The following is a 20,780-nucleotide window of genomic DNA, read 5'->3' as shown; positions in this document are numbered from 1 at the left end:
TCTCACCTATGTCTCTATTCCCACTAGTGTCAGTAGCCTTGGAGTTCCCTAGACCTCATTTATGCCATGGATACTAGCATGACCTTTATCCATAAAATGAGAGGCTTGGCTTAATCAGAGGGAATTAGCCATGCTCACCTGTGCTGTGCCTTTTAACCCCTGTTATCGTCTGCCTCTGGATCCTGTAGATCCAGTTTTCTTTCGTAGAGCTTTGACCCGAAGCTTGAAATTGAGTTTGGGACAAAACTGTGTCTCAGGGGTGTTGCATGGACTCCTTATCATAAGCCAAATGCTAAGGTGAAACTGTGGAATTGAGTCCTCCTCCAACAAAGGAGAGAAAAGGATGTCTTGTGACACACCCAGATAACTGGTGGCTATAGTTATGCTTGCTAAGACTTGGGTGCATGGTGCTTGGTTTTGGTTAGCTCCCTTGGTCTTCCTTTCCCAAAAAGGAAACCTCCGAGTGATGGGCATCCTACTTATTCCTATCACCTGACAGGATTTGCAGGATAATTGCTCAGAACCAGAATATTGACCCAGATTTTTACATTATCCATCTGAGCTGCAGCCAAAGATTGCTGGTTGGTTCACAGGAACAGGCACGGTTAGTCTAAAATGTAGGCAAAAACTTAAGAACAATGAATGAGTTTAGAATTTAATTACAAATGTGTGATAAGTTTTGAAACATAATTTCTCTCTCTCTAGTCCTCATTTTTGTTAAAAAAAATCATAATAGGACTGAGTTGTTTGCAAAGTAGACTTCAGTCTTATACTTGGCCTGATTATTTGCATAAAGTACAGCAAGAATAATTATTTCTACATAGGCCTTTTAGATTGGCTTTGATGGAACTCTGTTCCACAAGGAAGCTCAGATAAGACCTTTTAAAGCTGAGCCCAGCCATGGGTTTGTATCCTCAAATACCTGTGAGTTGGGTGATCCTCTCCTTTAAGGTCCCAAGATAAACTTGGAGCTCCTGGGCCTGTTAGAAAGTGACATTCTTTACTGACCACAGGTCAGGAACTCTGTACAGGGACTATGTAGTTGAGGGTATAAGGCCAGTTTCTTTTCCAAAAGGGGCTTTTATTGGCTTGGCAACTCAAGCTTGACTCCTTAAAGAGAAGCATAACTTTCCAGTCAAAGCCTTGGTAAAACAACAGTTTCTCCAATTGCGTCCTGTTGCAAAAGAAAAATGGATTCTTATTGCACTGATGCAAACAACTACATTGCCATAAGTTAAGAATGCTCTGCTGGGTGCAGTGGCTCACGCCTGTAATCCCAGCACTTGGGGGGCTGAGGTGGATGGATCACCTGAGGTCAGGAGTTTGAGACCAGCCTGGCCAACATGGTGAAACACTTTCTCTACTAAAAATACAAAAATTAGCCAGGCGTGGTGGTACACACCTGTAGTTCCAGCTACTTGGGAAGCTGAGGCAGGAGAATCGCTTGAACCCGGGAGGCAGAGGTTGTAGTGAGCCGAGATCACACCACTGCACTCCAGCCTGGGCAACAGAGCAAGACTCTGTCTCAAAAAAAAAAAAATACTCACAGATAGTTTCCAAATTCTAGAGGAACCTGGCAGAGAGAAGCAAACATGCTCCAAATTTTGTTCACAGGCATATAGCTTACTCAATTATTAAGGCTGTAAATAATTCAAAATAAGTTTCCTTGACTCTGAAAAACAAAACAAGGATCAGCAATATTATAAGCAAAAGTCAAAAAGACTTGCTTCAGTTTCCTGAGTTCTTTCAGTTAGCTCTTATTTTGCTTGATATTTGTGAACATTTCAGCTCTTCCTTTATTCCAATGTCGCAATATCCAAAGTTATCAGAAACCTGCATTTGAGAACACCTGTCAAAGTCCTATAGATTACTGTAAACCATCTTTTGAAAAGGAGTAAAACGAGACAACAATTGTCTGTGAATAACACAATTCCCAGGGTAGTTACAGTTAGAAACACAATTGACAAAGAAGTCTGGTTATCTCTGGTGTACAATAACTTAACATAACAACCTTAATTATAATTTTTTTTTGAGACGGAGTTTTGCTCTTGTTGCCCAGGCTGGAGTGCAATGGCATGATCTCGGCTCACTGCAATCTCCCTCTGCCTCCCAGGTTCAAGCAATTCTCCTGCCTCAGTCTCCCGAGTAGCTGGGATTACAGGCGCCCACCACCACGCCTGGCTAGTGTTTTGTATTGTTTGTAGAGATGGGGTTTCACCATGTTGGCCAGGCAGGTTTTGAACTCCTGATCTCAGGTGACCCACCTGCCTTGCCTCCCAAGGTGCAGGGATTACAGGCATGAGCCATTGTGCCTGGCCTTAATTATAATTGGTAGCATATACTCAGACATCAGAATTAGAGATCCCATACAATTTTGGAACATGTATCAGCATTATTCACCAAGATATAACCTAAAGAAGATCGAACACCATTTTGGCAATCTCTAAACATGACAAATTATCCTGTTTACCTTTTCCAGAGACCCTCTGAACCATCCAAAAAGCCATGCATCAGGAAAGACAATTTTGAAACTGAAGTTTGATATTGGGAAGGCTGTTAAATATGTTAGAGGTTTAGAACACCTGATGTTATGAAATAGAATTCTAGATTATCATAAATTATTTATTTTGCCAAAATGATGACTCAGAAACTTAAAAGCAAAAAACCTTTTATAACCCTTCACAAATTTTGCTAAAGAGCAGATTAGTGCCTTAAGAGTATCTTGTGCTTTTATTTCAATGCTCAATTTACAGAAAAAGCATATAATACCCTTTGGAATTTAGTCAATATGTTCACACACAGAATTTTGCAAGATTAATTTTTATAATCCTTTCACTACTTGTTTGAATTTTTAGCTTTATCTTATCTAATTTAAAACAATCTTTTAACCCTAGGCAAGAATTTACATTTTCATGCCTTCTTATAATCTTTTTTTTTTTTTTTTTTTTTTTTTGAGACAGAGTCTCGCTCTGTTGCCCAGGCTGGAGTGCAGTGGTGTGATCTCAGCTCACTGTAACCTCTGCCCCCCAGGTTCAAGCAATTCTCATGCCTCAGCCTCCCGAGTAGCTGGGATTATAGGCATGTACCACCATGCTTGGCTAATTTTTTTGTATTTCTAGTAGAGATGGGGTTTCACCATGTTGGCCAGGCTAGTCTCGAGCTCCTGACCTCAGGTAATCCACCTGCCTTGGCCTCTCAAAGTTCTGGGATTACAGGCATGGGTTACCATGCCCAGCCTTCTTATAATCTTTTATTAAAAATACATTTTATTGTTCTTACACACCTTGCATATAAATCTATTTTCAGTGGTTTCAATTACATGTTATAATGGTAACTCCTGGCAATTTTAACTTTAATGTAAAACCTGGTAAATTGTTTTGTGTGCTAGGTGTAGCCAAGGTTTGAATCCTTCCAGCATAATTAAGGGTGTGGTTAATTCCATATGTCCCACTTACCAATTGTGAAGTAGGCAAGTCAAATAGTTCTCAAAACCCAAAAGGCAGTTTAGAACCTTAAAACATTTAGCAAGCCTAGGCCAGGCACAGTGGCTCACACCTGTAATCCCAGCACTTTGGGAGGCTGAGGCGGATGGATCACTTGAGTCTAGGAGTTCGAGACCAGCCTGGGCAACATGGCGAAACCCTGTCTCTACTAAAAACACAAAAATTAGTTGGATGTGGTGGCATATGCCTGTAATCCCAGATATTTGGGAGGCTGAGAGATGAGAATTGCTTGAATCCAGGAGGCAGAAATTGTAGTGAGCTGAGATTGTGCCACTGCAGTCCAGCCTGGGTGACAGAGCGAGACTCGATCTCAAAAAACAAACAAACAAACCAACCCATGAAATTGGTAGACTTTGAGTAAAGCAGATTACCCTCCGTAATGTAGGTGGGCCTTGTTCAAGCAGTAGAAGGCCTTATGCGAAAAGACTGAAGTCCCTAGAAGGGGAATGAATCTGCCTCCAGACCACCTTCAGATTCAAGATTGGATTATTGACCTCTGTTGGAATTTCCAGCCAGCCTGTGCTGCAGATTTTATACTTGCCAAGTGTTAGGGACAAACTGCCCCAAAAAGTTTCTTGGTGCTGCCCACCCCTTGCCCTAATGCTCTGCAACTCTTCTCCGTGCTGCCCACCCTTCCCCCAAGCCTCTTTACTTTTCTAAGCCCTTATCTAGGCGCTGCGGTGAAGCCAGCAGACTTCACTTATCAGACCTTGCTGTGATAAGCAAACCCCAATTACAAACCATCCAGACTGCACAGGGGGAGGTCATGGGAAGCCTAAACAAACTTTACCTACACCCTCCTGTAAGTTCCTGTTCATCTAGCTGCTACCATAAATGTCACAAGGTGATATGTGGCAAAATTAACCAGCAAACAACCTCAGGATGCGGCCATACCAAAGAACTGCCTCAAACTCCCCTCCCCAATATAAACCCCTCATTCTGTAAGCTTGGGGCTGCTTCCTCTCTGACTGTTAAGGGGGCAGCCGGCAGGTTAACAAAAACTTGCTTGCCTGACTTTGGGTCTATTTTTCCTTTCTCTCGGCTAACCTAACACCAACCTCCATGATCATGTGAGCCAATTCTGTAAAATAAATCTCTCCCTATATACATACATCCTATTGTTTCTTTCTTTTTTTTTTTTCGGAGAATCCTTATTAATATATCCACAAAATTACATGAGTCCACTGTCCAATCTGAGAGTTTCTTCCAAATCCAGTTAAATTAATTTTTTGACAATACCCATGGGTATTTCTCGGTGCCCCAATGACTTGTGCCCAGTGTCGGAAAAGGCTGAACAGGTTGGACACTGTGGTTGCCATCATGTCCCCAGCACACCTTGACCAGTGCATAAAGCCTCTGGTCCTCCTCAGAGAAGGAGGGACTTGGGTTTCTGCCCTAGTCCTGTTCATCTTGAGGGGGGTAAGATCTTTCCAAAACACAAGCAGACAGGTGACTGCAATGCAAGTTGTGGGGTACCCCCATTGCTGAGAAACTCCTGCTAGACTGCAGCCAAGGGGTTTTATATTCTGCAACTCTTTTCTGAGAGAGGACAAGGCAGAAAGTCCGTATCTCAGAACCTGAGAGGTGATGAGAAGCTGTCTTGGGAGACCTCTGAGGAAGATGGGGAGGCCGGTGAGGAGTGGGAGGGGCCTCCCATTCTTCAGTGTTCCAGGAGGATCACAGGGCAATCAGTCTTCAAGGCTCAGGGAAGGCTGAGTCCAAGCCTTTGTTTATATGGAAGGTCTTAAGGGTGCTATGGCAAAGTCATGCAGCTTGGTAGAAGAAATAAAGATAAGACACTCCAAGTCAGCCAGTGTTATTTTGTGTGGTGGCTCACAAAAAAATAAAAATAAATAAATAAATAAATAAAAACACATGATCATGAGACAAGCACTTTCTTTTCCTATAAAAATTACCTTTAAAAAAATCACATAAATATGAGTTACAATTACATGCTAATTTTGTGGCTACATACCACATTTAATAGAAAATGCCATTTAGAATTGAAATAACTTGCAGAAGTAGTATATGCATATTTTAGAGAAATGAGAAAATATAAAGAAACAAAAAGAAGAAAATTTAAATCTTCCATATTCCCAACACCCATCACATAGCACAATGCCTTATACCCATAGGTTCTTAATAAGCGTTTGTGAAATGACTACATAAATACACCCATGATGCTGTTATAAGCAGACAGGCATTGTCTGTTTTCCCCATATGTCATCTACATATATATGTTTTTAAAATAAAAGCATACTGGATGCTCTCTTTTGTAACTTGCTATTTTACAGAAAAATAAATATGAATATATTTTTCAATAAACACACTTATATAACAATTTTTAATGGCTGAAAAGCATTTTATTGGATGGCTACATCAGAATTTACTGAACTCTGTTTGTATACATTCAGATTTTTTATGTATAAAGCTTTGATTAACATTAATATATCTAGCACTAAATGTTTCTGTACATTCTCAATTATTTTCTTAGAATAAAACTCCTAAAATGGAACCATTGTGATAAAGGATTTTGTTCAGATCTTTGATATGTAGCACCTGCCAAATTGTCTTCCAGAAAAGTTACAAAGGGAATAGTTTTGCATGATAAAGGGCATTCCAAAAAACAAAAACAGGGCCACACGTGGTGGCTCACGTTGCTTGTAATCTCAGCACTTTGGGAGGCCGAGGTGAGGGGATCATGTGAGGTCAGGAGTTCGAGACCAGCCTGGTGAAACCCTGTCTCTATTAAAATACAAAAAAATTAGCCAGTCATATGGTGGTGCATGCCTGTAATCCCAGCTACTCAGGAGGCTGAGGCAGGAGAATCGCTTGAACCCTGGAAGTGGAGGTTGCAGTGAGCTGAGATGGTGCCACTGCACTCCAGCCTGAGCAACAGAGTGAGATTCCATCTCAAAAAAAAAAGCCCAAAAAACAAAAACAATTATTTTTTGCAAATAAGTACATGCAGAATACATGTCACAAAGACATACCATTTTCAACTATGATATTTGCAAAAACAGTCTCTGCAAATATCATAGTTGAAAATGGTATATCTTCATGATATATATTCTGCATGTTCTTATTTGTAAGATTGAACCTATTTTCTGCATAGATTTACTATTTATATTTCTTTTTTTGTAAATTCCCTATTTCTGTTTTTACGTCTATTTTTCTAACAAGTTTTTGAATTGTGTATTCATACATATTTTCTTCTTATCTTTTTGTAGTTTCTTTTAAAATCTTTATCCCACCTGGGATTAGTTTCTGTGTATGGTGTGAGGTCCACAAGGCAGGTGCCTGACCAGGGGGTCACATGAGGAGCAGGAATGGAGCCTGCATTTGGCTTGCCAGGCCCTGGGCTGTGGCTGGGGCTGCAGCTGAATCTGACCCGAGCAGGCTTTTTTTCTTTTTTTCTAATTCCTATTTAAGGCACTTTTTAGGCCAGCAATGACCACGGATGTGGGTTCTAACTATACTTTCTCCCCAAATAATCAACTAGTTGCTTTAATGACATTTGTTCACTTATTTGTTTCCTCTTATTTAAGACTAGGCTAAGAACAATCAGAATTAGTTTAGCCTGTGCGGCCTAGCCCTAGCCAATAGGGGAATGACACAGCAGCAGGGGCCACGTTTGTCAGGAGGGGAAGGAAGAACCCCTTCCCCTCCCTTGTCCAAGTGTGCGCTCACCATCGCTCCATCTGTAAGGGTGCACCCTTCTATAGAAGTAACTTGCCTTGCTGAGAGTTAAAAAGAAAATTAAAAAAAAAAAGACTAGGTTAAGATGTGAAGAAACAGAGCTACTTGCGTTGTTACCCCATGCTTTTTCCATCTGCTAATTAATTATTTACTTCCTATAAGGTCTTTACTATTTCTTGCTCATTCAAAGAGCTTTGATTCTCAAGATGCATGAGTTTCTGCTGCTTTTTGGAACGTTGTTCTAGCAGCTTGTCAAAGGTGAGGAAGCACTCACATTTCTGTTTACTCCTCCAGAAGGTTGCTTACTACCAGTTTGTTGCTGGGAGAAAAATAGTACTCCATTTCCTGTAGAAAAGAGAGACAGCCGATGTTTTCTTCGGAGGGCAAATAAATAAGAATAAACCAGCCTCTGCTCCCTCATCTAGGATCTGGGAACTGATACTGTTATTTTCTTTTTTTCTCTGTTTTTAAGCCATTCTAGTGGTTAACAGTGGCTTTGGTTTGCATTTCCTTAATGACAAATGATGTTGAACATCTTTTCATGTGATTATAGGCCATTTGCATATCTTCGTTGGGGAAATGTCTATTCAAGTTCTTTGCTTATTTTTTTTATTTATTTATTTATTTATTTATTTATTTATTTTGAGGCATAGTCTCATTCTGTCACTCAGGCTGGAGTGCAGTGGTGTGATCTCGGCTCACTGCAACCTCTGCCTCTTGGGTTAAAGTGATTCTCATGCCTCAGCCTCCCAAGTAACTGGGACTACAAGTGTGCACCATCACTCCTGGCTAATTTTTGTATTTTTAGTAGAGACAGGGTTTTGCCATATTGGCCAGGCTGGTCTTGAATTGCTGGTCTCAAACTCCTGGACTCGAGTGATCTGCCCTGCCTTGGCCTCCCAAAGTGCTGGTATAACGGGCGTGAGCCACCACGCCCAGCCATTCTTTGCTTATTTTTTTAAACTGAATGTGTCTTTTTGTTGTTGGGTTGTAACAGTTCTTTGTATACTCTGGATATTAAACCCTTATCAGATATATGATTTACAAATATTTTCTCTCATTCTATAAGTTGTCTTTTCACATTCTTGGTAAGGTCCTTCGATGCACAAAAGTTTTAAATTTTTTTTTTGAGACCGAGTCTCGTTCTATTGCCAGGCTGGAGTGCAGTAGTGCAATCTTGGCACTGCAACCTCTGCCTTCCAGGTTCAAGTGATTCTCCTGCTTCAGCCTCCCAGGTAGTTGGGACTACAGGCACACGCCACCACACCCAGCTAATTTTTGTATTTTTAGTAGAGAAAGGGTTTCACCATGTTGGCCAGGATGCTCTTGATCTCTTGATGTTGTGATCAGTCCACTTCAGCCTCCCAAAGTGCTGGGATTACAGGTGTGAACCACCGTGCCCTGCCATTTTTTTTTTTTTTTTTTTTTTTTAGATGGGAGTTTTACTCTGTCGCTCAGGCTGGAGTGTAGTGGTGCCATCTCAGCTCACTGCAGCCTCCACCTCCTGGGTTCAAGTGATTCTCCTGCCTCAGCCTCCTGAGTAGCTGGGACTACAAGCATGCACCACCACACCTGCCTAATTTTTGTATTTTTAGTAGAGATGGGGTTTCACCATTTTGGCCAGGCTAGTCTTGAATTCCTGCCTTCAGGTAATCTGCCCACCTCGGCCTCCCAAAGTGCTGGGATTACAGGTGTGAGCCACCATGCCTGGCCAAAAGTTTTTAATTTTTATGAAGAACTATTTATCTATTTTAAAAAAATTGCTCATGCCTTTGTTATCAAATCTAAGAATTCATTGACATATCCAGGGTCATGAAGACTTACCCTTATATTTTATTCAAAGAGTTTTATAGTTTTAGTTCTTCTCTTTAGATTGTTGATCCATTTTGAATTAATTTTTGTATATGGAGTGAGGTAGGGGTCCAGCTTCGTTCTTTTGCATTTAGTTATCCAGTGGTCCCAGTACCATTTGTTAAAGAGACTTTCTTTCTCCATTGAATGGTCTGTGCACCCTTGTCAAAAATCAGTTGACTGTAGATGTTCCAGTGTATTTCTGAATTCTCAGTTGTATTCCATTGGTCTATATGTCTACACTTATGCCAGTAACATACTGTTTTGATTACTGTAGCTTTGTAGTAAGTTTCAAAATCAGAAAATGGGAATGTTCCAACATTGTTTTCTTTTTTAATATTGTTTTGGCTATTTAGGGCCTCTTGCAGTTCCATATTAATTTTAGGATCAGGTTTTCCGCTTCTGCAAAAAGGCTATGGAATTTTGATAGGGAATGCATTGAATTTGTAGTTTGCCTTGGGGAGTACTGCCATTTTAACAATATTAAGTCTCCTAATCCATGAACATGGATGACTTTCCACTTATTTAGGTCTTTAATTTCCTTCAGCAGTGTCTAGTAGTTTTCAGTGTTCAAATGTTTCACCTCCTTGGTTAAATGTATTCCTAGGTATTTTATCTTTTGGATACTATCTATTAGTCTGTTTGGGCTGCCATAACAAAATACCACAGACTGGATGGCTTAAACAATAAATTTATTTTCTCACAGTTCTGTAGGCTAGAAATCAGAGATCAGGGTGCCAGTGGTTGGTTTCTGATGAGGGCTGTCTTCCTGGCTTGTAGTTGGCTGCCTTCTCCCTGTGCCCTAGAGGGCAAGCTCTCTGATGTCTCCTATTATGAAGACACTAATTCTATCAGATCAGGGCCCCACCCTTATGACCCCATTTAACCTTAATTACTTCCTTAAAGGCCCCATCAACAAATACAGCAACACGGGGTTAGGGTTTCAACATAAGAATTTGAGGGGAGTGCAGACATTCAGTCCACAACAGAGGTTATTGTAAATGGAATTATTTTCTTAATTTCCTTTCAGATTGTTCTTCCAGGTTCTTAAAACTCCAGAGGAGCTACTGTTAACCAGTTTCCTACGTACTCTCTTCCCCACCCCCTTTCTATATCTGTCTCTGTCTCTCTCATGTTCTTTGCATTGTCTGCAACATGTTTCTATCTGCTGGATTCATTGACAACTGTTAAGTATGTACTGAGTGTCTTATTAATGTGCTTAGCAGTGTGCCCAACAATTTGGGATGTCATAAAGAAGTATGACATGGTTTCCACCCTTGAGGATTTTCAATTTAGTTGAAGAGACAAGACATCCACAAAATAATTAGAAAACCGTTTAGGAACATATGTAATCAAATTCTCAACTGTCTGGCCCATGCACTAGGATAAAAACTCTTTAAGAATGGTCTTTTATGCTGTGCTTACTGCTGTATCCCTAGCCCCTTGAACAGTATAGGAGGAACAGGATACGAGATTCATAAATGAATGTTGAATGAATTCAACATTCTCCCGCTTTGGAGTTTCGTCAGATGGGGGCTAACCCTCCCATTCATCCTGAAAGATGATCTTTGTTCTGCAAAGTGGCTCTTAGACAGGACCCATCTGAGAATGCTGGGACTTTCCAACTGGCTCAGGTTACGATCTAATGGCAGGATCACAGACACAGCATACATCTCTCAGCAAGTATCCTGCTGTCTTTCTAAAATAACTTCTTACATAAGCAGATCCTTGTTAAGTTCCACTAACTAAACTAACTGAGGAGCATGAAGGAAGAACGCATGGCTTAGCTAAAAGGAGAAATGTCCCAGAAACCTCCATACTGACAGCCAGGAAGTGGGCTCAGAGGCTTTGGATTCCAGGAAAGAAGCTGGTATTATTTATCTCCTTTTAAAATATAACTTTTTCCCCCTGATTTCAAGAACGTGGCAAAAAATTTTGAAAAATAAATCACAGTATAGAGAAGAAAGTAAGTTGTAAAGCACTGTTTACCACCATTGAGATAACTGCTGTTCAGATTTTTATTAAAATGTTATATGTAAGTTTACTTCAACTTAACAGAAGGATAAGAAACCAAACTTTAGATACATATTTCTTCAAAATGGTATATATTTGTTTTAAACAGGTCTTCTAAAATTAAAGAATTAAGAGACATATTAAGAGGCTGGACTTACTGCAGTAGTTCTCAATCTATGGTGATTTCGTCCCCCAGGGGACATTTTGGAAATGTCTAGAGACATCTGTGGTAGCCACAACTCAGAGGGGGTGCGGTACTTGTGGGGAGAGGCCAGGGATGCTGCTAGGCACCCGGCAATGCACACGACTGTCGGCTACAACATAGAATTAGCCACTCCGAGTATTAACAGTGCCACAGTTGAGGAATCCTGGGTTGTTATTGCATAGTATTGTGGTTTTAAAATAGTACACGCTTTTCAAAGGCCTACGTTTGTTTCCAGTTAGAAGGACATAGTTGTTTTCTCAGGGATCCGTGGAGCAAGTGGTTCAGAGCATGGCCTCCAGCCAGGTGTTTGGAGTTTGAATCCTGACTCTGCTACTTACTGATAAAGTGACCTTCAGCAACTTCTTTGGGCCTCAGTTTCCTCATCGGCAAAATTGTGGTAATATTAAACCTACCCCAAACAGCTGTAGTGAGGATTGAATGAGCTAATATAAGTAAAATGCTTGGAACAGTGTCTGGTTTATGGTCAGCTCTATGGAAACACGTGCAATTATTATTATTAATATCTTAAACTGGAAACAAATTAAGCCTACTTTTAGGACAGGTCTCCTAGGGAATTTTTTTTCTTTTTTTTTTTTTTTGAGATGGAGTCTCACATTGTCACCCAGGCTGGAGTGCAGTGGCATGATCTTGGCTCACTGCAACCTCCACCTCCCGTGTTCAAGCGATTCTCCTGCCTCAGTCTCCCGAGTAGCTGGGATTACAGGTGCCCGCCAACATGCCTAGCTAATTTTTTGTATTTTTAGTAGAGACGGCGTTTCACCATGTTGGCCAGGTTGGTCTCCTGACCTTGTGATTTGCCTCCCTCAGCCTCCCGAAGTGCTGGGATTACAAGCATGAGCCACTGCACCCGGCCCTCCTAGGGAATTTAATAGAGGAAAATAGATGTGTATGTAAAGTATTTTTTAAAAAGCAACCTTTAAGAAAAAAAACAAAACTCACTCATAGGAAAACGATATGGCTGGGGCACTTATAAATCTAAGGAGTATTTACATGAATTCAGAGGCTCAGCAAGGTTTCTCTGCCTTCTAGAACTATCTGGTCAATGTCAGATGACTTACTGTTTCAGAAAACATTTCTTTTTGTACCTTTAGATTTTAAAAGTTTGAATAGGTAATACATTATCATAGTTCAAAACTCAAACAATAGAACATGATACACATTAAGCAGTCTGACCCCCTCCGCTGCTCCCCTGACCCTCCCATAGTAATCACTTTATATTTATTTATTTAGAGACAGAGTCTCACTCTGTCACCTAGGCTGGAGTTCAGTGGGTACAGTCATGGCTCAATGCAGCTTTGACTTCAAGCAATTCTCCCACCTCAGCCTCCGAGTAGCTGGGATCACAGGCGCACACTGCTATGCCCAGCGAATTTTTTTTTTTTTTTTGTAGAGACAGGGTTTTGCCATGTTGCCAAGGCTGATCTCAAACTCCTTAGCTCAAGTGATCCTCCTGCCTTGGCCTCCCAAAGTGCTGGGATTATAGGGGTGAGTCACCATGCCCGGTCCAGTTATCACTTTAACATCACTTAATCATAAGAAAGTAATCACTTTCTTATGTATCCATCCAGTATTTTTCTATAAAAGCAAATGCAAATACTATATATTCTTATTTTAGACCCCCTTTCTTAGGCAAAAGATATACTTTTTCACATAATGATCTATCTTGAATATCTTTCTGTATTAGTACACAAGGAATTTCTTCATTCCTTTTTAAGGTGACATAGTATTTCATTATGTGGATGTCTCGTGCTTTGTTTATAAATTTGCTTGTACTTTTGTAAATATTAACAAATCATCCTCTAAATAGGGATGTGTTATTTTGGAGTCCTACCAGCAGTATATTTTCCTTCCAGGAAAACAGGCGTATTCACCGCAGTTTGCAGACGATCAACTGTTCAAAATTAGAACACACTGGCAGGTGTTCCTGGGAGGTAGAAATGGGAAACAGGTCTAAATGGATTTTGGGGGTTTGTCAAGACTGTCCTTCCAGGAATTGGCAGAATCAGCCATTGGTTCAGGGTGATGTCTGGGTAAATGGGTGATATATTGGAGGCAATTATGTTGGATTGGTCCTAGGAGAATCCAGTTTTTAACACCAGTACTAAGACCCAGTAAAGTTGGAGCTTTTCTGGACTATGGGTTGGGTGAGGTTTCCTTATGTAATTTGAATGATAGATTTCATCCCACAATTGGTAATGTCTCTTTTATAGAAGCTCTTTGGCCTAATTTCTATACTGGAGCCGATTCTGATCCTCTTAAAATCTCTTCAGTAACAGATTGGGAAAGATGAAGTGCCCAGGAAACCACTATGTTTCATTTTCTTTCAGTTTGTAGGTGTAACTTACCCAGGAAATTTAGTCTTAGGATTTGTGGGTTATTTTAAATTTTTACCCCCCAAAACGTGTTTCTTTTCCCTCTCATTTGCAGCAACTATAAGAATATCATAGCAACGTCAATTTCATAGAGGCTGTGGATATCAATTGTCAAGTGCTTTAGAAATTCTAAGATGAAATATTTGAGAATTATATTACATAACATGGCCAGTACTTTTTTTATTTCTTTTTTTGTCATGTTCTTAGATTTCAAAGACAAAATCATATGGAAGCTCAGGAAACTCATGGGAAATAAATAAATCAATAAATATCATACCGCATGGCTTACTTACTTATGTTTGGACCCTGACTTTCTCATCCAGCTTATTGTTTTTCCTGTTTTCTCATCAGTCTTCTTTTTTCTTGTTGATTACATAAAGCATTCATCATTTCATTGACAGCAAGCTGCAGTAGATGTAAATACAAAAAAGGAGCTATAGGCTATCTTACCTCACTAAAGGGCTCAGTTTCCCTAAAATGCTGGCCCCCAACATACACCTCGACATACCTCAGTTTGCCATATATCCCATTTTTCCAAACCTTCACTCCTCCAAGGACCTCAATGCCCCCAGTTCCACCAGACATGCATTGCTCTAATATTCTAGCTCCTTGTGTGCCCATTTTTTTTTTTTTTTATTGCTCTTCCTCTGGAACAACAGGCCGTCTTGGTGCCTACCTCATACACAACGTACTTTTTTTTTTTTTTTTTTTTTGCCCAGCCCATTTGCTCTTATGTAGCCATCAGACCCTTCCTCACCCCATCTCCTGTCCTGGAAGCACCTGCCCAGCTTGGCCCAGTTATTCAGTTTTGATTGAACCCCACAGGTGCTTTACAAGGCCAAGTACGGTCCAATGTGGATGTCCTACTTAGGGCCTCAGATGCACGTGAACCTGGCCAGTGCCCCGCTCTTGGAGCAAGTGATGCGGCAAGAGGGCAAGTACCCAGTACGGAACGACATGGAGCTATGGAAGGAGCACCGGGACCAGCACGACCTGACCTATGGGCCGTTCACCACGTGAGCTGGGGCCTGAAGGGACTGGAACTGGGCCCCAGAGGGCCAGGGCGAAAGACAGTGGGCACAGGGCAGGCAGGTGGATAACCGGCAGAATAGGACCCCCTGCATCCTCTAAGCCTGACAGTCTCGAGAGCAGTTGTTGGGAGGTGCTGAAGCCCAGGGACCATTCATTGGCTCTCCACTAATAAATATTAGGTTGGTGCAAAAGTCATTGTGGTTTTCACCATTTAAAATTATGGCAAAAAGCACACCTGTAATCCCAGCACTTTGGGAGGCTGAGGTGGGCGGATCACTTGAGTTCAGGGGTTCGAGATCAGCTTGGCCAACACAGTGAAACCCTGTCTCTACTAAAAACACAAAAATTAGCCGGGTGTGGTGGTGGGTACCTGTAATCCCAGCTACTTGGGAGGCTGAGGCAGGAGGATCGTTTGAACCCAGGAGGTGGAGGTTGCAGTGAGCCGAGATCATGCCACTGCACTCCAGCCTGGGCAACAGAGTGAGACTCCATTTCAAAAAAGAAAAAAAAAAAAAACGTTTTAACTTGACATCTGCCACTGAGGGCAAGATTTAGGTTGCAGGTTTTCACTGGGCCAGGCCACCTATGACATGACAGCTCAGATTTAGAATCAGAGCTAAACATTATGTAGAGCCCTTTGTAATCTATTTACATTTTTTTCTCTAAAGCCAATTTCCTGAATAGATGATACCATATGCATGCATTTAAAAGCTCTTTTGTGAATCTTTGAGTCAGATGATTGGGGAAAAAAAAGCTATTCTGCTAACTCATGATAAGTTTGGGGTTCTAAAATTTTTGTTTTAACATATATATTTTTAAAATATCATTTTATGAAGCATTGTTTCCTCCAAGTGATATTTTAACAACCACATTTAAGTTCTGTGTATCCGATTCCTACTGTTGAGAGAGTCTTACTTTTGGAACAACTTGAAGTCCCAACAAATGGGTCTATTCTGGTTTTCATTTGTTTTTCAGCAACACTTTTAGTTTATCTTCTTGCAATTTTCACCTAATATAATAAAGGTAGCTCCTGGGGTGGGGTGTTGAAGGTCATTAAATAAATAATAATTTTTAAAATAAAAAATATATATTAAAAAAAGACTTGACTGGGCGCGGTGGCTCACGCCTGTAATCCCAGCACTTTGGGAGGCCAAGGTGGGCGGATCATGAGGTCAGGAGATCAAGACCATCCTGGCTAACATGGTGAAACCCCGTCTCTACTAAAAAAAAAAAAATACAAAAAATTAGCCGGGTGTGGTGGCATGCACCTGTAGTCCCAGCTACTCAGGAGGCTGAGGCAGGAGAATCGCTTGAACCTGGGAGGTGGAGGTTGCAGTGAGCTGAGTGGGTGACAGAGCAAGACTGTCTCAAACAAAACAAAACAAAACAACAAACAAAAAAACTTTATTGGTTTTAAAAATTCAAAAGTAATACTCGCCATGGAAATTCCAATAATAAAATATGAAGTCTCTCGCTCTTCCACTCCTATTGCATCCTCCTTAGGAACCAGTACTGACAGTTTGTTGTGTATTCTCCCCTCTTTATCCAGGAGCATGCAAAAATACATGTGGATAGGTAGGATTTTGTCTCCTCTTAAAATTGGACCATATTGTACTTATTGCTCTATAGCTAGCCTTTAAAAAAATGGACTCATACCCAGCTTGCTTAGGAAAGGAAATAGGTTTGAGGAACAGCTGGGAGTGGGGGCAGTCCTTGGGCATTAAGCTTGCTTATGGGAAGTATGTTTCCATCCACGTGAGCACCCTTGCCTAACCAGGGAGGGGGCCTGACCGTCTACCGCATGACTGAGGCAAGAGCCTAGAGCATCAGCCTCGTGGGCTTCCCTGTCCCTCTAACCCACTGAGCCAAGCAGAGCATGAAGGCTCAGAGCCTGAGCATTCTGGGAACCCTAACTTGGTCCTCCTTTATTCCTTAGCCTCTGCAGCTCCCCCTTATTTGACATATGGAAGATTCCAGAGCTGTATAATTCCAAGATAATCAGTCAATATTCGCTAAGCATTCACCATGTACCAGGCACTGAGCTAAGCACTTGAATGATGTGAACAAGCCTACTCAGATAGGCACTGTTACTATCCCCATTTTATAGAAAGGGAAACTGAAGCACACAGGAGTTATCTACCTAGGGTCTCTCTGCCAGGAGTGGTCAGATCTGTGATTTGGTCCTGGACAGTCTGGTTCTAGATGCCCACCATACCCACTTCTACTCTGCTGTAGCGAGATTCTGGTTTGGGGATTCTAAGATTCTGTCACTTGAGATTTTGGTGATTCTATAATTCTAAATTCTAGGAGTATGGGATTTCTCTTGACTCTAGGTGGGGGGGTGTGGACTTCAGGGTGAGAAGATCTCCCTTAATTGAACCCCCATAGAGGCTTATGTTTGTGCTGTTCCTCTGCGTCCCTGCAGGGAAGGACACCACTGGTACCAGCTGCGCCAGGCTCTGAACCAGCGGTTGCTGAAGCCAGCGGAGGCAGCGCTCTATACAGATGCTTTCAATGAGGTGATTGATGACTTTATGACTCGACTGGACCAGCTGCGGGCGGAGAGCGCTTCGGGGAACCAGGTGTCGGACATGGCTCAACTCTTCTACTACTTTGCCTTGGAAGGTACCCTTGCTGGGAGAGGGGCTGGGGAAGGTAATGGGTCAGGGGGAGGTTGTGCTCCCTCTCCTCAAGGGCTCCTGGATTCCATATGTCCTGGTTCTGCCTCCTGTGATGGCCTCTGTGCACTACTCAGCTATTTGCTACATCCTGTTCGAGAAACGCGTTGGCTGCCTGCAGCGATCCATCCCCGAGGACACTGTGACCTTCGTCAGATCCATTGGGTTAATGTTCCAGAACTCACTCTATGCCACCTTCCTCCCCAAGTGGACTCGCCCCGTGCTGCCTTTCTGGAAGCGATACCTGGATGGTTGGAATGCCATCTTTTCCTTTGGTGAGGACTCCCAGATTGGGCCCATGGAAGAGAAATGGGGGTGACTCCAGGTCTGTGCGTCAGCGGTCTCTCCCAGGCCTTTTCCCTCATGCTACCAGTTGTTGGAGTGGCTCTTGGTCCTTGGAGATCATGACTTTTGGCTTTGTCCTTTCCTCTTCTCTGTTGCTCTCACAGGGAAGAAGCTGATTGATGAGAAACTCGAGGATATGGAGGCCCAACTGCAGGCAGCGGGGCCAGATGGCGTCCAGGTGTCTGGCTACCTGCACTTCTTACTGGCCAGTGGACAGCTCAGTCCTCGGGAGGCCATGGGCAGCCTGCCTGAGCTGCTCATGGCTGGAGTGGACACGGTGTGTGAAGGGGGAGGGTGAGACCAGGGCCCCCCAGCTCCCAACCTGAACCAGTTCCCTATTATCCCTCACCTGATCCCGACCTTCATCCCTCCAAGGACCTGCTTCTTTTTCTGTAACATGGATACAGCACTAGAAGGAAAATAGAGGGCTTGCTCAGCTTAGCCGAGGTGGGTGGACAGGGGATGGTCCTTTTGTAAGAAGGATTCCATCACCTCCTGGAGCCTCCTCACTCTCTCTGACAGCTGGGAAGTTCATCACCCATCTATCCAACTCTCTTGCTGCAATTTGAATGGAGAGTTGGAAGAGCTCATTCACAAGCACTTTCTTTTTTTTTTCTTTTTTTTGAGATGGAGTCTCACTCTGTTGCCCAGGCTTGAGTGCAGTGGCTTGATCTCAGCTGACTGCAACCTCTGCCTCCTGGGTTCAAGCAATTCTCCTGCCTCAGCCTCCCAAGTAGCTGGGATTACAGGCGTGCACCACCATGCCCAGCTAATTTTTTTTTTTTAATTTTAGTAGAGACAGGGATTTCAGCATGTTGGTCAGGCTGGTCTCGAACTCCTGACCTCAAGTGATCTGCCCACCTTGGCCTCTCAAAGTGCTGGGATTATAGGCATGAGCCATTGTGTCCAGCCAGCACCTTCTTTCTTTATGGTTCCTATTTCCAGTGCTTTCATCCTGTTGGGTTTCTCTGTGTTGCCGTCCCCTCCTCCACTGAAGGTGTGATTCTCCATCATATGGGCCCTCATCCCACTGTGGATTCATGTTTAGCATGGAGACTGCCATGAACCTTCATGTTTTTTCCTGCTAGGCTTGTGGCAAATTCACTTCTCCCACATTTTGCACGCAGCCACTCATACACCCTCCCATTACTGGCCTCTTTCCTAGAAATCGCCCTCACCTGATCTCCCACTCTATCTCCTAGACATCCAACACGCTGACATGGGCCCTGTACCACCTCTCAAAGGACCCTGAGATCCAGGAGGCCTTGCACGAGGAAGTGGTGGGTGTGGTGCCAGCCGGGCAAGTGCCCCAGCACAAGGACTTTGCCCACATGCCATTGCTCAAAGCTGTGCTTAAGGAGACTCTGCGGTAGGACAGAATGCTGTTCTGGGGGGCACAGGATCTCTGTGTGGGGAGGGAATCAGAGGAGGAAATCCGAAGTGAAGACAGGTGGGCTGGGGCTAGTGACAAAGATGAGATGGGAGAGGTAGGGGAGAAGGAGTGGGGCACTTTGTACCCCCATGAATCCAGAGCAGACCCTAGACATTCTTTTCCCTGCAGCCTCTACCCCGTGGTCCCCACAAACTCCCGGATCATCGAAAAGGAAATTGAAGTTGATGGCTTCCTCTTCCCCAAGAACGTGAGTGGGGCTAGAGAGCCCGATTGCCCAGGAGTGCCCTATACCCCCGAAGAGATGCATTCATGCTGCCCAATCTTCCTTTATAGACCCAGTTTGTGTTCTGCCACTACGTGGTGTCCCGGGACCCCACCACCTTCTCTGAGCCTGAGAGCTTCCAGCCTCACCGCTGGCTGAGGAACAGCCAGCCTGCTACCCCCAGGATCCAGCACCCATTTGGCTCTGTGCCCTTTGGCTATGGGGTCCGGGCCTGCTTGGGCCGCAGGATTGCAGAGCTGGAGATGCAGCTACTCCTGGCAAGGGTGAGCTGGGAGAGGCTAGAAGGGTGTGTGGGCAGGGAGGGGTGGAGGAGTCCTGGGAGGAGAGGAAGGGAGGCACAGGCTAGGAGTGTGCAGAGCAGGGAGTGGATGGCAAACACAATCCACCCAACCACATGTGCTCTTTCCCCTCAGCTGATCCGGAAGTACAAGGTGGTCCTGGCCCCGGAGACGGGGGAGTTGAAGAGTGTGGCCCGCATTGTCCTGGTTCCCAATAAGAAAGTGGGCCTGCGGTTCCTGGAGAGACAGTGCTGAGCTGAGTCCCCACCTTGCTGGGGCTTGTCCTAGAGGCTCCAGCCCTGGCACAGTGGTTCCTGGCTGCCGCCATGTCTCAGATGAGGAGGGAGAGAAAGAGGCTGCCAGACTCGAGAGGTGGGAGGAACTCCCTGCACTTCCCACAGACCCTGAGCTTTTGCAACTTCTATCATTTTTGAGCAGCTCCCTCTCAGCTAAAAGGCCACCCCTTTATCGCATTGCTGTCCTTTGGTAGAATATAAAATAAAGGGACTTTTATTTCTTATTGGAGAGCTTTGTCATTCTTTTTGACTACCCAGCATCTGAGGGAATTCCTCTCCTCCAGTGAGTCACGGTGAGAGGCACAGCCGCCCCCGTCCTTGGAAACTGAAAACACCTTTTGCTTTCCCAGACCTCACAGAGAGGCCTTGGTTTCACAAGGCACTGGTTGAGGCCACACCAAGCAGGAACTGCAGTGACTCCCAAGCACTGTGTCAGTCAAGTTGCGGTTGTAGAGAATATAAACCACCCTCTTTGAACAGAAAGAGCAGAGATATAGGCAATGGGGTGCTACAAAAATTATTGGAGGTGCTCGAGACCAGGATAGAGTTGACCTCCAGCAGGCACTGAGCAGCTTGGGGAGCACCATGTTGGCCACAATCAGGAGGATGAGAGTCTAGAAGCTATTGCTGCAACTATTGGCTCTAGAGCTACTCCACGTCAACTAAGTTCAAGTAGGTCTGTGCCGGCAAAACAAAACAAAACAGGTCACGCAGGATGACCCCAATCCTGCCTCTCAATACCCATGAAGCCGGCAGTAACTGGACTTGGACCTCTGCGAATGCCTCGCGACTGCTCCTGATAGCAGAAAGG

At 43.4% G+C, this 20,780-nt stretch overlaps 1 protein-coding gene across 1 annotated transcript in view; it reads left to right on the top strand.

Moving 5' to 3' along the window:
* The window catches only part of LOC116810284 (sterol 26-hydroxylase, mitochondrial), a 34,000-nt gene extending 13,802 nt beyond the window's left edge, over positions 1-20,198 (top strand). Inside the window, exons 2-9 of the mRNA XM_032754468.2 lie at positions 14,490-14,680; positions 17,122-17,321; positions 17,452-17,649; positions 17,824-17,996; positions 18,922-19,088; positions 19,281-19,359; positions 19,446-19,658; positions 19,809-20,198. Of these exons, the coding sequence (XP_032610359.1) occupies positions 14,490-14,680; positions 17,122-17,321; positions 17,452-17,649; positions 17,824-17,996; positions 18,922-19,088; positions 19,281-19,359; positions 19,446-19,658; positions 19,809-19,928 (1,341 nt within the window). The 3' untranslated portion in view covers positions 19,929-20,198. The remainder of the gene's footprint in view (positions 1-14,489; positions 14,681-17,121; positions 17,322-17,451; positions 17,650-17,823; positions 17,997-18,921; positions 19,089-19,280; positions 19,360-19,445; positions 19,659-19,808) is intronic.
* Positions 20,199-20,780: the final 582 nt, after the last annotated feature.

The sequence above is a fragment of the Hylobates moloch genome, unplaced genomic scaffold (assembly GCF_009828535.3).
Source record: "Hylobates moloch isolate HMO894 unplaced genomic scaffold, HMol_V3 SCAFFOLD_1, whole genome shotgun sequence".
Taxonomy (NCBI): Eukaryota; Metazoa; Chordata; class Mammalia; order Primates; family Hylobatidae; genus Hylobates; species Hylobates moloch.
Note: the sequence above shows the minus strand (reverse complement) of the source record. Positions and strands in the feature narration are given on the sequence as shown.